The following is an 18,526-nucleotide window of genomic DNA, read 5'->3' as shown; positions in this document are numbered from 1 at the left end:
ATCTGCAGCAAAGTTAAGCATTTGAAATAGGAAATAGTGATTGTTTTTAATTGCACAGGGGTCTTACCACATTAAAATGCTAAGTGGTTCATCGGTTGTAAAATTTTAAAACAGTTGAACAAAAACAGAATAAAAACTTAGCAACAATTACTCATTTGCTCTAAAAAATTTGGATGACCATGCCATCCAAAAAAGGAGGAAGACTTGTATTTAATTTGAACTGATTACTTTCTCTACTTTACCTTATTTTTATCCTTTTTAAAATAGGAGCCAGTAACACAGCAGATACCTTATTCCAAGAGGTGCTGGGCCGTAAGGATAAAGCAGATTCAACAAGAAATGCACTTAATGTTCTTCAACGTTTTAAATTTCTTTTCAACCTTCCTTTCAATATTGAAAGAAATATCCAGAAGGTATAATTCTTTAAAAATACTTTTCTTTTGCTGAAATTACTCTGTTACATTTTATTGAGAAATAAAAATGTTTATTGTTGTTTTGTTGTTGTTGTTTTTAAGGGTGATTATGATGTGGTTATTAATGACTATGAAAAAGCCAAGTCACTCTTTGGAAAGACAGAGGTTCAAGTATTCAAAAAATGTAAGATGGATTCTATTATTAGCTTCTATTTATTTTTTTTTCCTGATTTTTTTTTAACTTAAAGGCTAAAAAACATATAGTAGTTTGAAGAGGTTTATGTGGATTTTAATCCATAAAAATTATGGATTTATAGAAACAATTACTTTAAGCAATATTTGTGGCAAGTTTTTTAAGAAAGGTATATTCTTCAAAATGTGAAATCACAGCCCATTTTATTTATTTATTAAGACCAGATATTAATGGACATTTTAAAAAAAACAGTTACGGTAACTAAAAATATGGCTTTGGCTATTTCTCAATGGTATATTATTGGAAAGATTTCAAAGTCCAATCTTTTTTGTTGAACTGTTGTATACAAAATTTTCAGGTGCTTGTTATAAAATGAATAATTGATTTCCATAATAAGTTCAGAAGTGATTGATGTCCTAGAAAAATAATGTGATTTTAAGTTCATACTACTGCTGAAGACACACACTGGATTTATTTCCTCTCCCCACTCCTAGATTATGCTGAAGTTGAAACCAGAATTGAAGCTTTAAGAGAACTTCTGTTAGATAAACTCCTTGAAACTCCATCAACATTGCATGATCAGAAACGTTATATAAGGTAATCATTTGACTACTGTCTTTTTCAGACATATGGTGTTAGATGTATATTTTAAACTATTTCCTGAATAGGAGAGGGACTATTTTTATGATAGCTTATATACTGATTGGAAAGCTGCAAGTAGCAGCTTTCTGAATATATAAATAATAGCATTACATTGGTACTTGATTATTTATTGAGTGGTTTGAATTTAATTTTTAAAAGTCCTTGTTACATTTAGATTTGTTGCTTCCTCTAAACCATGATATTGCAAGTTACATCTGAAATGATCATTTACAGGTTGCAGGTCTCAAAACAGATTGCTTATGAACTTGTCATTTATTTCGGCTTGACTTGGTGTTGAAATGGAATCATCTTGATTCAGATAGTAGAAAGGTTTTAATCCAGACTTCATTTAAATTTGGTTTTGTCTATTTTACTATTTATTCTAAATAATACATTTCCTTTACATTTAATGAACATGTACCAGATTCCCAGTTTTCATTGGAATTCCTCTATTTTCTGTCATTATTGAGGCTGATGTCAAAGCCTGTTGAAGGAATACTAACATGAGTTGGTTGGACCTTCTTATACCAGTCGACCTGAGCCTGCTTTTTACATTCTTTGGAGCCAGACTTGAGAGTGCTCTGAAATGTATGATAGCTTTACTTTGAAGGCTTTTGAGTCTCAGATGTTAGTAGGACTCCTAGTGTTTCTTGACATACTTAGTGCTTTTTTCAGTTATCTGTAAAGATATAGACCAAATGGTCTGTGTGGGACATTCTAAAAACTGTGGCACCTGTGTGAGGTCTTTGATGTTTTGTGTGCTCACCAGACTGAGTTGCACAGGACAAACTACAGCCTTGGAGCCTTAGGTCCATTTAGTTTATGTTAGCGTATGTGAAGAATGTACAATTATGTAGAGTGCTTCTGATTCTTCTGGATGCCATGTAAATATTGCATATTTATTAAAATTTCATTTTAAGGTGAGTAGTTAAGCATGTCTCTTGAAGAAGGCATTGCTATTTCCTTCTTTCTATTTCAGTCTTGAAAACCTTAAAGAAGAGCTTATTTGTCTAGGCCAAGTCTTATGAACTCTTCTAAAGATTCCTCGGAAGAATCAGAGTTGTATATGTTTGCGTTTCTGTGGGTGTTTGATTGTGGTGGTGGTTGTTCATTTTTTGTTGCTTTTTTTTTCCAAACCCTTACCTTGGGGTGTGTTGAATCCTTAAGATTATCCCATTCTACGTTAAAACAGACTGTTAATGTGACAGATGTATTTCACATGTAGAATAGTATCATGAAGGAGAGCAGGATTGCACAAATCTGGAATAATTTTGTGATACAGAATTAACAGAAGTCCAACATACAAATCCATTAAATGAGTTTCCCTAGTCTAGGTATGCTGATGTGGTTAATACTAATGTAAAATTCCTGGAGGCGAGGTGTGAATAAAGCTTTCTTCAGAGCACTTCAGTTAAGTGGAAATTAATAAAATCCTAACTGTAAAATTATTTGCATAGGAACTGCTACTTTTAAGAGGTTTTTTTTCTTCCTTGATATGTTTGTTTTGTATGTCTCCAATGTCTTAGACAGAGCAAGATCTGAAATACCATACTCTCCCCACTCAGATATTCAATGTATATATGTATCCAGTCTTTATAGTTAAGCTTCAATTCATATTTTCCCAAATTCACATTTTCCCCTTATTTTATTACATTCTTTAGACTGATAATTATTTATACTGCTCAGAAACTTTACCATATCACTTAACAGGCAAGGGGGTGTATTTTTTTCAAGACCAGCAGTATTAATTTTTTTTTTCCAATTTTGTGTCTAAACAAAGGCTAAAAGTCCCCCGAATGCTGAGGTAAAACTTGAGCTCATAATTTATAAATATCACCCTGTCAAAATGGTTGGTTGTGTAATGTTCTCATCCATCCCACCAATCCTACTTTGACAGTTTCTGCTTGTTCATGTACTGCAGACAGTTCTCAAGGAAGACAGAATTTAGCAATGCAGTCCTAACTAGCATTAGACATATTGTAGTAGAATAGCTTTTGTGAAAGACTTGAACATTTCCTGTACTGCTTAAGATCATAAATCAGTGTACCTCATCTTGAGCACCTTGATTTTTTGAATTTGTCCCATGTCTCTAAATACAGAACATAATGGACCACGTTAAATAGTAGAGAAGCTACTGCTTTATGAACATTTTCTTTTGAAAGTATCATTGTCATGTAGTCATGAATCCTGTACATTAGACTATACTTCTGCGTCCTCTTGGGAATCACAGCAGTTGGCTTCCAATACTCCTCTCTCCCCAAAGACATGGTGTTTTTCACTTTCACTAATTGAAAGCCCCACTCAGAGAATCACAGAAGGGTTGAGGTGGGAAGTGACCCCTGGAGGTCACCTGGTCCAACCCTCCTGCTCAAGCCAGGCCACAAGGAGCAGGATGCCCAGGACCACCTCCAAGTGTCTTTTGAAAATCTCCAAGAAGGGAGACTCACAACCTCTCAGGGCAACCTGTTCATTTTTTTCATTACCCTTTGTATAGATGGAATAATAAATATATACATATAAATTACATTTAAAAAACTGTATGTGAGCATCCTAATGCAAAACAAAATAAAAACAAACAAAAAGAAACAAAACAGGAGCTTAGTTTACGTTCACTTGTGCACGCTTGTGCTAAAATTAATGAACCACTAAAAATTAATTCCATCTGCATTTGCCTGTTACAGTTGCATGATGACACAATCGGGACTTATAAAGTGGGAAGAAAAATATCATATTTTATGTGCTTGATATGTCATCACAGATTTCATGTGAAACATGAAGTACTAATCTGCAATTTTGGCGGATAAAGAGCTTGATTTCCAGGGTACATTTCTAGAGGCACAACAGAAAATACATGTTAATGTGATATTAAATATATGTGGTTTTTGTTTATTATTACACTTTTTTTTGACTGAATTTTGCCTCAGTAAATTAGGAAGGGAGAATGCAAAGCTTGTGTTTGCATTGGGTATGAGTGTATCTTAACTATTCTTCTTGAATTTTTAAAATGGTTTTAATATATATATATTTCTTGGTACATCTTTGGTCTGTTTTAATGAGGCCTTCAGTATGTCAAGTCAGAACTGTGATTTTTGGACTGGGTTTTACAGATATCTTTCTGATCTTCATGCTCCTGGGGACCCTGCTTGGCAGTGCATTGGTGCTCAACATCAGTGGATTCTAAAGCTCATGCACAACTGTAAGGAGAACTATGTTAAAGAACAAAAAGGCAAGGATATATTTTTTGTTATATATACATGTATATATTTGACACTTAGGAATTTGGCATTGCCTTTTATTTGACAAGTTTTAGTGTAAAAATGATACTTTTCTCCATTTAATTTTGATAGCTTTTTACAACATTGAATACTGAAATGTATTGTTTTCTTTATTATTATGAAAACAAAACAGCAATTGGAATTTTATTTTTGTTTAACTTGGAACTTTTAAGTTCTTTACATGGCAAAAGCATTGAATTTCAATCATACATCTGAAGTTTACTGTCCTCTAGAAACACGTCTGGGAGGCCACATTAAATTTAGATTGTTGTTGAATCTACCATTTCAATTTCAGTTCACAGGGTATGCTGGTAGTGTATGAATATGCAGGACATTAGGGTATAGTGGAATGAATTGTAATTTCTTGATATGCAGCGAATGATGCACAGACCTGTGAGACTATCTAAATATCCCATTCGTCCATGTTGTATTAAGAACTATACGAATACTTACTTCTGTTATGTATGTTTTTGCCAGTGTTACTCATTGAAGAAATGCACCCTCAGAGGTATTGCTTTCAGGTGTGGCAGCAACTTAGCTACTGGTAAACATAATCTATCACATCAGCATATTTTCAAAAGGGCATAGGTGGGAAGCTATTGGCCTGTCATTTCTAGTAAAATCTGAAAACTGTATTAGAGAATGACAAGTAGTGTCTTGTTTCTCAAGGAGTCTTAGCAGGATTGCTGATATTTCTGAAATGAGTAGGTATATTGGAATCTAGCTTCTTTTGGCTTATGGGTAATGCGCATGTTTAGTGTTGCTGTGTGTGTATCCCAAACCAAGTAAGGTGTTTTCTTATGAGAAGGCACAAGAATTTTACTGAGTAAAAGCTGCTGCAGATAAGTGCTGTGAAGTTGCTGCAGGATGCTTAAATTTTCTTCTTTAGCAGAGGTTGCGGCAACAGGTATAGGGTTCACATGGTGCTTCACATATGACAGTAAGTTTTAGCTGTAAGCATGCACAGACCATCTTTGTTCTACAACACATTATTGAGTGCTATGGGATGAGTTGGAATGCCAGGTTGGCTTCTTGGCTTCTTGGTCAAAATTCAGAACATTTCCATAACCTCCCCATCTCCTGTCCTCCCCAGAAACCTGAGATACCCTACCTTGCAACATCTCTCTCAAGGGCAACACCAGCTTGAAAAAAACGGCCGCCATTAATGATTCTAAGCTTTCTTTTTCTCCTTTCCCTTGCAAAATGCCATCTCTCAGCTTCTTAGCAAGAAAAATAGGAGCATAAAGACATTAAATGCTCGAGACTTTTTTGTTGTACTGGTCTGTATAATTTTGATATGCATGCTCCAGTAAAATATTGAAAATGAGCCTAAATTCCTTGGCTTGTCTTGAAAATCTCAACCTATGTGATGTTTTTCTTGCAACAATTCTGCTTACCTCAGCCTTAATATCAAAGGGACTTTTATGTTAACAGCTTTGTTTGGCTGACAGAAAGAAGAATTTACATAACTTGACTGCCCAGTAAATGCATGTATGAATAGTTAATATTTGCATGAAAAAAAATGGTAATATATTATGACTTTCATTAAAAAGAGCTGATCTAATTTAAATAGCTTTCTTTTGTCTTTTACATGGTCCTTATTGATATAGTTTTTGTGCAGGCTGTAAAATACTCAAGTATTGATCCTGGTTGATGGAATTCCCCATTTAGTATCTAGTTGGGCAAAGGAAAGTTGCTAAACTTAGTTTCTCATTTCCATACATCTTTAATTTTAGCATACACCAGATGGGAGAAGGCAAAGAGAAAACTTAGAAGAATTGGTATTAACTGCCAAGCAGAACAGTGCTGATTGTGATCAGAGACATGGAATTTATTTTAATATACTTTCTTTGATGTATGCTTTTCTGACAGGAAAAGTGTTTTTTTCACTCAGATATCAAATTAGTTGTGCATGATTTTGAGAAATCAAATCAACTTGAAGTCAGAAATGTTGTTTCTATGTTCATAGTTTCAGAAGGTATTTTTTAAGAGAGAATAGTAATAAATTTTCAAACTGGAGTTTGAAACATTCTTCTGGAAAAGATTTTGTGTATCAAGTGTTTGGAGGAAGAGGTAGGTCATAATGTTGATAGTCTCTTGAAAGTGCATCAGATGTTTTTCTAGGTTTCTCTTTTTAACAGAGATAATATATATTGTTTCTAGCAGATGGCATATGCTAGATTATACAAACAGAGATTACAATTCCACCTTGAATATACCAACAGTTTCTGGCTATTATTAGCTGTTTTTCTGCGGACCATGAATCTGTGGGGTCAAACTGACTGACTCAAAACTCTTCAGTGTAGTAAACTTAAACCTTTATAGCAGATTCTTTCTATTTATGCATTTGTGCATGTTTTATTTTTCAACTTTCAACTGAGTTTGTGCAAAAGTATTTTGCTGATGATTTAGTAGTTTTCAAAGCATACTAGAGCTCTGAGTTGTTACACGTGATCCATTTTTTTACTACCTGAAATGGATTTGGAATTAGACAAAAAACTTTGCTTTTCTTATCTGCAAAAGTTTTTGGTAAAAACTCTACTGGCATTCCTGGACAGAAGGTTTGTAGCTAATTGTCAAAAACAAGCATTCTCAAATAATTTGTTTGTGGGGCCATGATGCATTTGGGAAGAGAAGGTTAACATTGTAATTATTTCCTAAGCAAGCTAAAAAACCAAAGCTAAGTGAATTCTAAGGAGAACTTCCTACAAATTCAGTCATTAATGAAAAGCCAACAATGTACTCCCACTGGGACAAAATTGTACCATTTTTTTTGCATAGTGCTAGGAGGATGACCCTTTAGTCATTACAGCTTAAAATATTTCTTTCTTTTATAGAAATAACATCTTCCCCTATCTTATTTGAGAGATCTTGGTGATGTATGATCTCATCCAGATGATCTGGACAAAGCTCCAATACTGGCAAGAAATAAATCTACTTTTCTATGTCTCTTTCTGTGTTCTCTTTGGGTTCTTTGTCTTTGATGATTACCCTCATGTTAGTGGCTGTACTTTCAAGACTACCCTAAGCATAGCTGAAGAGTGGAGTTAACTAATGTACCTGTTGAGGTGATTGAAAGTGCTATCACAAAACTACAAATTAGAGATATATTTAAATATATATTTTTTTTCTTTTTATATCTAAGTGTGAATCCTTCACACTCAGCAGCACTTCCATATGTAAAGTAAAACAAGAATAGAAGAGCCTCTTTGCTTGGCTATTATTAGAGATTAGCTCCTTTTTGTAAAAATACTCTGCAGTTTTATGTCCTAAGAACTGCAAAATACCACAGTATAGTACAAACTCTGATGCAGCTTGAAATATGTGGCAAATTTACAGTGCTGTAATAGTCTTGGAGTTCACTCTTGGACTGTGTTTCTGTGGTTAGCATAAGTTATATGTGTTTCAAGTACTATCTGTTTTCAGTTAATCCTGCTTGTATTAATATTATTTCCAAAAATTGAAAGGTGTGTCAGGCTGTACTAAACTTTGGCAGATGATTTGGCAGTATGTCTTAAAGACTGTTAACTACCAACAGCGAATTATTCAATCAGATGTCTTCTTTGATTTAAATAGACAATTAGTAATTGTAAAACATACAGCAATCTTATCATTAGATATTTGGTTGTGTTCATTTCAAAGGGTGCAAGTAGAATTTGAATTTTGTAAAGTCCTGTGTAAAAACTCCTTTATGGCAGTGCTAGCATTTTGGAGAGAATTTAATTTCCCTTGAGGAATATCTATGTATGTGTATTAACATACTGTTTCCTCTCAGTCTTAAACCCTACTGGTTTGCTGATCAGTCTAAAGTTATGTAGACTTCATTACATACTCCGATATGGCAGTTGTTACTTGCACAACTTTACTTTCATCCTAGCTCTCTCTTACGCTGTATAACCATAACTGACCTTCTCATTCGTGAGGTAAATCATGCAGGCAGAATCATAGAATCCTAGAATCATTTAGGTAGGAAAAGACCTCTAAGGTCGTCTAGTCCAACCTTTAACCTAGGACAGAAGATGAGAAACTGTTGAAATCCAAGCCCATATGTTGAAAGGAATGAGCGAATATGCATATATGACAGCAGATTAAAATTTCTTATGCTCTGACGTATGAGCAGCCAGGACAGAGAGAGATACTCAACAGCATAGTCAAAGTCATTGTGGAAGCATTAAGCAGTACAGGGGATGCCCAGATCACAAAACTTGAATGGTAGTGTCCTTTCATAAAGCCATCCTCCCACTTCTCTGATTCTCAGAGTCTTTCATAAAAGATGCCCCTATGGACACGGGACCCATGTGCAGCTGCCTTGTGCTCTAGCTCTACGATGTAGTGATGCTTGGAAATAAACAGATTTATTAACTTTTTGTTTTCTATTTAATACCTGTCTTTTACTAATGGAATAGGCATTTGTGCTCTTTTATTGTTTTTGAAACTTATTTTTTATGGTGATGAAGTAATTTTCTGAAGCACTGATAGATTCCATTTATAGCTCTGACTGCAAAATGCTATTGCTGCCCACTGGAAGGACCTAAATTAGGTAAAGCTAGTTTTCTGCTGTTATTTAATATGTAGATATGTGTTAGGGAGATAGAAATGTGTGAGACTAAGACAGGAAAAATATTTTTGATTACTATGAATGTAAAATTTAACATAGAAAAGCACTATGCTCAGTCAAAGTAGTATTTCTAAAATGTCTCGTAAACAATACCTGAATGACAAACTAGATTGTGCTGGTATTTTGTGCCTTGTATTGGCTAGTCTGAATTGATTCTTCTGAACTTTGAACTCACAGTTTGAAGAAGTCTGGAGGCTTTTGGACCTGCTTTCTGGATACTATACTGTTTCCTTCGATTAAAACTTTTATATATTTGTATTTTTTAACTTTACTTGATAATTCCCCTACTATTAGGACATAATTTTAGATTTTTAAGTATGGTTTCTGCTTCCCAGACTTGGAGTACAGGAAACATGGGGGATATAGTGACATAAAATGACATGAAAATAAATGTAAATAAATGAGGTTTAGTTTAAAATTTGCCTGTGGCACTGGGCAGGTAGCCAAAATGAATTAAGCAATGGGATTCTTAATGTAAGTATTGGGGAAAGAACCTATGGAGATTAAGGCTATTTTCTGTGTGGCCAATGGTTATTACTTAGACTTTGAATCTGTTGGGCAGTTTTCATGATGCTGTGAGCTAAAATGCATAGGGACTTTAGTCCAGTTGTCTTAAAAGTGACTAAACATCTTCTAACAGGCCTTTTTGAGATATAAGTAATATTAGTACAAATAAGCTATCTGTTAATACCCTCTAGAAACTGAAATTGTAAATGGAAACACTAACGAAGTGGTAGTATGATCTTTCTGCAACTCTTCTGGCTGCAAAATATACAGCCTCTTAATGTTCCCAAGATGGAGACAGTTCTCGATACACAAGTATACTAGTTCAGTCACAGCAGTGTTTTTTGTTATTGTTTAAACTGCTGAAAAAATAGAGTCTTTGCAGCACTCAGAATATGGTGCAGATACCATTTTAAAAAAAAAAGCGTGGTTTTTTTTTTTTGTTGTAGTTTGTTTGTTTGTTTGTTTGTTTGTTTTGTGCCAGATTAACAGCAGCTGTGTGTAGCATGAAGGAGAGAGACAGTTACTTAGACCACATTGGTCTGTCTTCTATGCCACACTGAGATTCTGTTCACCTTGCAATGAAAGATCTGTCTTTGTCAGATCAGACAGGCCAGCAAGCCTTGTGTCAAAAGGGCCTTTTCAATTTGTTATCCTAGCAGCTGGTTCTCTTCCATTGCCTTTGCTTACTGTACATCTGGAAGAAGACTTCTTGCAGCTGGGAACCATTTCACGTCTAAACCACATCCCCTGTCCGTAGCAGAAATACTCTTTTGACAGCAGTCGTCAAGCAAACCCTTAATGGGTTATTAATTGAAAAAAAAAATTAATCAGTACAAAATTTGACACTAGATTTGTTTTCCTTTAACCACCTGTATCTGTAACTTTGCTGATGTTTAGATTTTTGTTGGGAAACGGAGGGGGCATTGTTCGAATAAAATTTTAAACAATAATCCATCCCACAGACAGTAAATACTGTGATTAAAAAGAGGCACAGGTAGTATAAAATCAAAACTGGACCGGTATTGCTGAAGATAAAAGAAACTCTTCTGTGGCTAGAATTTTACCTCAGTGTCTTCCTGAGTCTTTTAAATCGCTGTGCAGGATATTTAGTGGAAGTGGACTGGTCTCAAAGTTGCTGAAGATCTCAGTGTCCGCTGGAGCTCACACTAGTAAAATGACATCATTTTTGTTTATACGCTGAACTAGGAGTATTTGGCTTTTGCTTCAGTGTTTTTTGGCCTGCAGAACTGACAGTAAGGCTTACCCATAGATCGTGATGTGAAATACTTAGAACACCACTCAAAATAGTAGTAGGCCCAATTGCCTTTTTTGTGGTAAACCAAAAAAATCATTTCATTATACATTTAGGATAACAAAGACTAACCTTTAGTTAGGAGGGGGGAGGGGGGAATACATTTGAAAATGTATTCCAAAAATGTGCTTTCCCTAAAGTGCAACAATTTTAATCTTTAGCACTCATCTCTTTGCTAGAAATACAACCCATTTTCGTGTTGATCTTTTAAAGCTGTCAGATTCCAAATAAATGTTTATGTAATGGTAGAACAAAAAGAGTACTCAAGAAAAAGAATAAAATGCAATCATTCATTTGCTGAGCAGGTTAATTTTTAGATAATTTCTTCTGCTTGCCTAATTTTTTTGCCCAGACAAATTGAAATTCTCTCTGCGGCGTCCTTGAAAGGAATCTTATCCTGGTCGTGTCAGTGCAGGCTCCAGGCACCGTGTGTTTGGTCAACAAGCAACAGTGGGTGGTCAGGCTGTAGCACAGGACAAGGGCCCGCTGTGCGCAGGAAAAAATGTTCAAAGGTGTTTAAGGGTGGTAAGGAAGTCTGCCGCCCTTCAGAGCGTCCGGAGGCTATAGATCAGCGCTCCCTCGCCATTGTAGCCTGTGAGAAAATTCGCTGCGAGATACATAATGGATGAAAGAATACAGTAACTGTATTCACCTGGTTGCACATCTGTACAGTCTTTTCCTTTCCTAGTCGTGCTCATATACATGCCGTGGTTATGCATTTAGTCTGTGTAATGACTGGTGTTTGACTTGCCATGGGGGATCACACTGAAAAACTACTCAGCCCGAGGCTGGCCACTTGTAAATATTTTTTTTTTGTCACTGTGAAAAACACTCAGGTCACTCAGTATCTCCAGGTCACTCGGTATCTTTTGCAAAAAGCCTTTTATAAAGCTTCAGCGAGACATTAACGCTGCGACAGGCTGACAGAGCCGCGGCCGAGGCCTGGTGGCAGCCGGGAGGCGAGGTGGGCCTGATGCCCGCCAGGAGCCTTGCTCTGCTAGGCAGCAAGGGGACACAGCAAGCAGGGCTGTGGCGCAAAGGATGGCTCTTGCACTCGGTTTTGTAATGGGTTTGAAATACGAACGTCGAGCTGCTTTTAAAGGCTTAAATCGTTGATCATGGAAAAATCGTATTTTAGGCAAATTTCACGCTAGCTGTCTTTCACACTGAGGCTGGAACGTGCTGCCTGCCAAGAGCATGCAGACAATGACATGCACAAAGGCTGCGGTCAAAGTGTACGTACATCAGCCATAAATACTGTAGGCATATACGTACCCTGTAGCAACTCTAGTACTGACAAATTTGGAGAAAAGTGAAAACCCAAATAAAGTAAATGACCTCAAAAAGCATTGTGCTCGTATTGTATTTTATTAAAATCCTTATTCTGGTGATATCTTACTGCACTAGAACAGGGAGGTCTGAAAAAAAGACACTGCACTGTTTGTATTTCACACAGTATCTGAATAGCCTCAATTTTATTCTGCATACCTATAAAATATATGTGCAAAAAGTTGAAACCCAATAAAATCTTTTAAAAAGAAAAAATTAAAGCAATATTAAGGCCCTCAAAACTTGTTTGATCTCTTGATTTCACAGTTGTAAATGTAAGAAGGATTTAATTATACTTCTTGTACTTACTTGTCATGACGAGGTAGAAGAGGCGAATGTAGTACATTTATTTTTCCTGTGTTTCCTTGGTTAAATATACACTTGGCACTGTAGTCACTGACAGATATGTTCCATGTAGATGCTGTATTTTGGGGGAAAAAAATACTTGTGTAACTTCAAAGATGCAGTATGTTTGTTAAAAAACGGATGTCTGCCAGGAATCTATTTTTCGTACCATTTGCTTATACAATATCTTAAAAACTGTTAGCATGGTAAAAAGCTAATTTCTTAAAAATTGAGATTCTTGCTATGCCATATTCAGGATCTAAGAATGTAGAAATCGTATACAAATCAGATAATGAATAAGCAGTAAATTATTATTTGGGTAGTTTATTTAGGTTTATAAATATTAGTGTCTACAGTTCATACTAATATTAATTCATTGTATTACATTATGCTGCTAAAATTAAGCTCATGGCTCCAGAGAGGGAATGAATTGGGGTGGGAGAAAAATTGTTTGTTAAGTTTACTCCTTTTTTTCTTTTTTTTTTCTTTCCTTTTTTTTTTTTTAAACACAAGATATATGCATTAGTGTGCAGTCTTCAAGCGCTATCTTCTGGTCGGCTGCAAGCAAGATCAGCATTGCTAATGTAATCCAGATGTTTATTAGTCCTGAGGGTATATGTGCTGTTGTAGTTCCCTGCTGCTGTGTTATACTTGCTTGTAATGCTAGACAACCAATTAAGAAATTAGTTCATGTTAAACTTTCTTTTCCTGGTACGGCTGCAAACTGATGATGTGGTTTTTCTGGTGGAACAAGAGAGTATTCTTTACGTGTTTTCTGTTACTGGTGAATATATAAACCATTTGGGCAACGTGGGGTTAGTATATCATCAGCAATACAGAATTTTTAGCTTTTCAGCTACCTCAGGCAAATGGCTTTAATTGAACTAATTCACATTAAGATGTTTTGGTAAGTGTGTCTGTTTTTCTTAATTCTGAGGTTTAATTGGCACTGTCATTTTTAGATACCATCTGTTTACAAGAAATTCCCCGTATTAACAAGGTGTTTGAAGGGTGAGAGCATAAATCCTACATGAAGACATCAAAGAGGGAAATTTTGGTGTATCATGCCTTTTTTGTAAGTGTAGTTTTTGTGAAAATAGCATTGCTGCTTTTTGTTTTTACGTATGAAATATATATGCTTTTTAACTAGCAATGCCTGTGACAGTTCTGATTTATACTTCTGGGCATGTCTTTATTTTCAGCCAAATAAAAGGCAGATATAAATCTCAGAGACAAATTTTAATGGAAACCAAAGAACTATGTGAGACGCTAAAAAGTTCTTAAAATCTTTTATGCAATGTTCTTTTTATTTTGGGTAGAATCTCTGCAAGGTACCAAATGCATCTTGCATCTTTTTTTTTTTTTTTTTTTTTAATCAAGAAAATAAATTGTTTTACTTTTTTCTGGACAGTTGCTGGAATGTTTTCACACAAGTTAATTATTGCAAATTTACAACATTTAAGATATGTTTTGGAAGTCAGAGGCATTTGAATCCTAAATGCAGAAGATACGTGACCTTACGCAGATCTCTGTTGTATGGGCGGTTGCTTAGTACATGTTCATAATTAACTATTTGTAGCATCCATACCTACTCTAAAAACTTCTGATGGCTTTATTTTTTTCCTTCCTCGTATTTTTAGTTAATTCAGAGGGAAAAGTCCTTTCCCAAATCAACTTATAGTAGAAATTGACTGTGGTGCTACTTGCCCATTGCAGCAGATTCTGTATAGCTGAAAATTCATTAATTTTCAAGGTGTAATAAATATAAGCCAGTTTTAATAAATGGTGTAGAAGTTGAATAGTCAACATATTCACAATGCAGGCCAAACATAGTCAACACAGTGTATCCATTGCAGTTTTTAACTAAGTAGCAAATAGATCTATTTACTTAGGTATTTTATAGTGTGAATGGTAATAACATGAAGCAGAGAACTGACAGCTCTGTAATGACAGTGCCTCCTTGAGGCCGCAGGAAATTTGTTTAAAAGCCATTAAAAATTATGGGAGGAAAAATTATTTTCAAAAAGAATCAAAAAACAATACTGTCATCTATTGGTAGTTTGCAGTGATTTTCACAGTGTTTAATATTGTTCTTTAAATCCCGGTCGTTGAAGTAAAGTGACTAGGTGTATCTTTGCTACAACACTGGTCTGACAGAAACATAAATTCAGAAGAAACATACTTCGAGTCCTTTTTATTTTGTGTTATTCTTGTTCCTGTATATAGTCGTGTTAGAGTTAGTGCTCTTACTGTGTGGCTTTCCTGTTATTTTAAGTGAATGCAGGTATTGATGGAAAAGATCAAGCAATGTAAACTCAAACTCCGAGATTCTCACTACAAAATTCCTTATGAATTGTGATTAATTCAAGTTCAGCTGTGTTAACAGCTCACTTGTCCACTGCTGATATCCTTTTTGGTGGTTACTTTCAGAAATATATCTGTAAAGTGAGATGCATAAACCATCAATGTAGACTTTAAGAGAAATACCGGCAGCGCTTTAGTATATTTAAAAACAAACAAACAAAAAAATCGTCATGGTCTTCTCATTATGAAATTGTTTTCCAGAACATTTATTAGACTCCAAGTATACACCTCCACCAAGTTAGATCATTGCTTAGGGCTTGCTTACAGTGATCTACATATGGAGAAACACTCAAAGAAAATATAATTAATTTGAAAACAGTAACTGGTTCTTTGCAAAATATGTTCTGTGTTTGGAACCATGGGTACGTAGGGGGTGATTTATAGATGTGCACAGGAATACGGAGCAATTAGTTCATTGCCTCATGATGGGTGGATTCTTACTACCTGAATTCTGTGTAGGTCAAGCATCTAAGAAGTAGTAGAATACTCTGCCCTTTACTGCTTCAGTTGGAGACACAAGAAGTCTTTGCAGTTGAAAAGTATTTTCAGTCATATACCAGTGTGTGTCACGTCATTAATGGCATAAATATATTTATCCGTGGCTTTCAAGCAACTAATTGTAGGGCCTTAATTGTAAAAGCTGAGACATACAGACCAAAGAACATTTCTCATGTGATAAGTGGTTTTGGCTTTGCTGTGGGAGTCAATAGCAGTGTTTTTGAATAGCATTTGTGTGGATGAACAAACAGTCTAAATAAGCAAGATTAAGAATGTTTTTGATAGATAACTTTAGTCTTGTATCACTTCCAAACTAAATCTGAATCCATATGCATTTTCATGTCAATTGATGTGCAAAATCATTATTTCTACTCTTTTTCCCCCTCCATAGGCACCTCATTGATCCACAGTCCCATGTTAGACCTGGACAGTGATGTGCGTCCATCTCCAATTGGCCACCTCAATCAAACTGCTTCATTGAAAAGAGGCAGCAGTTTTCAGTCTGGCCGTGATGATGGTAGGCATCTGTTTTGTTTGGAAACACAAATCTGTAATTCCCTATATCCAGTGTGCTGCACAGTCAGAAAAACAAACAGAAACCTAGATTCTGTGTGTTTATTGTTTTGGTTTGTTGGTAGACAGCAAATCTCTCCAGTCACCATTACTAACATTACGTGCTGCTATAGATTAACTTAGATCTCTGTGAAGACAAAGTCTTAGAGGTGAATTTTGAAACTTCACTCCAAATGTTTTTTGGTGTTTTTTTTTTAATGTTAGGAACTGTGTTCTTTCTTCTTGTGTGTTACCGTTGCTTATCACGGGGGTCTTCTGTTTCTTGTGGGTTTTTTTGTTTGTTTGTTTGCTTTTTTCCCAGAAGTAAAAAGCAGTTCATAACTAAAATCTTCGTAAATTTTTTCCACAGTATCAGATTTTTTTCCCCCTTTACATAACCACCTACTTTCCCATTGCTGTTGTTACATCTTTTGTGTGCGTTTAAGACAGATCTTGTATTTGCTTCTCCTGTGACTTCACATATCCAGTTCTGGGTCCCTTATTTTCTGAACCTAGAAAGGGAAATAAAAGTGTATGACTTAGCTTGAGCAGTGTGTGTCCACAACCAACAGAGCCCTTGTGTGTCAAGACTGTCTTCAGTGCACCTTGTCCAAACAACAGGAGTCTTTTAATAGTGAAATCACAGGAGTCAAAAAACATGCATTTCACAGGAGAGGTCATTTCTTACCAAGCCGCTTGAAACTTTGAAGCATAAGTTTTGACATAAATGCTTTAATAATTTTATTTCAGAAAGTTCAGCATTCACACCAGTTGGGGGTGTGATATTTTGTTTTGTTTAGTTCTTGAAGCTATGCAGAAAGTAATTTTTTATGAAGAACTTTTTGGCTTTGTTCTGCTTTGATGTTGCTCTTCTCCCAACTCTGTGGGCTTACTTGAAAAAACATCTATAAATATCTGATCTTTTTGAGCACAAAGAAGAATGAAGGGAATCTCTCAAGAACATAGTGAAGAATGATGAAAGAATTGTACATTCTTGTGCTGCGACAGTGTAACTTTACAAGTGAGAAAATTAAATTACTTCGTGATTTGAAACTGAATGTTTATATTTCAAAATACATGTGTATACTGAGTAATTACATTACTGTATTGCTGTTAACCTTGTCCTTTCTCAGCCCGAAGCCTGGTATTTACAGAGCAAAACAGTGAATTGCTGATTGTTCTGTGCCACCATTAATACAAGCTCTTGGTTTCTATGTAGTACTTGCATGTTTTGAAGTGGTTTCTGCAACACTACCAATACACATGCCAGACAATGTAGCAAAGCAGCGTAGTCAATCCAGTTTCTTTTTTTTTTCTTTGTTTAAATTCTTTAGCATTTCTCTCAACTTAAATAGTTACATGTAGTGAAGGCAATTTCAGTTTGATAATATTTGGTTTCAGATTCTTAGTTATGGATCCATAACCTTTTACAACCTGGAAAAGACATGTCTTCAGCAAGTTTTTCAGATTCTGTAACCAGCAGTTTAAACCAAAGTTCAAAGGAAAACTGGAGGATCAGAACATCACAATACCTTAGGAGTCTAATCCAGCATAGACCCTAGAGTCAGAATGAGTTGCCTCTGACTTAATTTCATTGCTACTTAGGTGCTCGTGCCCACTGCATGCTTAGGAAGAGCTGAGGGCTTTGCTGTCTTGCTGTTCTCAGAGCGGAGATCTGAAGCAAATAAATCATTTATGATACCTGTGCACAAGATGCCATTCCAAGTATTCTATGATGTACTTACTCTCTTTTCAGGCAGCATGTGCACCCTTTTATTCTTCAGAAAATTTGAGGAATGGCATCGTTTTTTTGGTTTCATTTGGTTTTACTCCACAATGTAATTGACAGTCATTGTACATGACATTTTTTGAACAAATTGCTTTGAATTTGAAACTACAGTATTCAAATACAATTCAGCTCTGGCTTGAGTGTATGTTTACGAGAATGTCTGAACAATAAATCTAGTTTCATCTAGTTTCATCATTAGGATGTTATAGCACAGATTATAATAGAATAAATAGAATGAAAGAAAATGTTTCATCAAATTTTAAGAAAATCTTTAATATAGATTGGAGCTTCCTCTAGCAACAAAGTCCAAATATGCTGTTATTTATGGCCTGAATTTCCTTTTGCCATGATACGCAGTAACTTATTCTAAGAAGTATCTGCTGTCTGCAGACTTGAGACTAAGACAGCCTCTGAAGTAGGCCTGAAGTATTCTTCCTGGAAGGAAAAAGAGTATCATACGAAAGTAAATTCTGTGTTTATAGTTAGGAACAGACATCCCTGGTCGTAACCTTAGGTTAGCACTGGAGCTTTTGGCAAAGATGATACGGTTTCCAGGAGAAACTAAAATCTTTTGGTTAGAAGTTGGTTTGTTGGCATTACAGAGCCTCTGTTGCTATAGCAGTGTTGGCCCAGCTTCCTGGCACAGTCACAGTCTATGTTAGTAAGAAGGCTTTTTCTGCTACTGGGTC

At 35.5% G+C, this 18,526-nt stretch overlaps 1 protein-coding gene across 6 annotated transcripts in view; it reads left to right on the top strand.

Moving 5' to 3' along the window:
- Window positions 1-18,526, top strand: part of EXOC2 (exocyst complex component 2) — a 131,965-nt gene that overhangs the window by 49,230 nt on the left and 64,209 nt on the right. For 5 of the 6 annotated variants that reach the window (XM_083826806.1, XM_083826807.1, XM_083826809.1 and 2 more), the window contains 5 exons: window positions 268-413; window positions 516-597; window positions 1,101-1,203; window positions 4,356-4,474; window positions 15,888-16,013. In XM_083826806.1, the coding sequence (XP_083682932.1) occupies window positions 268-413; window positions 516-597; window positions 1,101-1,203; window positions 4,356-4,474; window positions 15,888-16,013 (576 nt within the window). The remainder of the gene's footprint in view (window positions 1-267; window positions 414-515; window positions 598-1,100; window positions 1,204-4,355; window positions 4,475-15,887; window positions 16,014-18,526) is intronic. The other variant, XM_083826808.1, reaches the window with a different exon arrangement.

This window comes from Anser anser (genome assembly GCF_964211835.1).
Source record: "Anser anser genome assembly, chromosome: 2".
Lineage (NCBI taxonomy): Eukaryota > Metazoa > Chordata > Aves > Anseriformes > Anatidae > Anser > Anser anser.
Note: the sequence above shows the minus strand (reverse complement) of the source record. Positions and strands in the feature narration are given on the sequence as shown.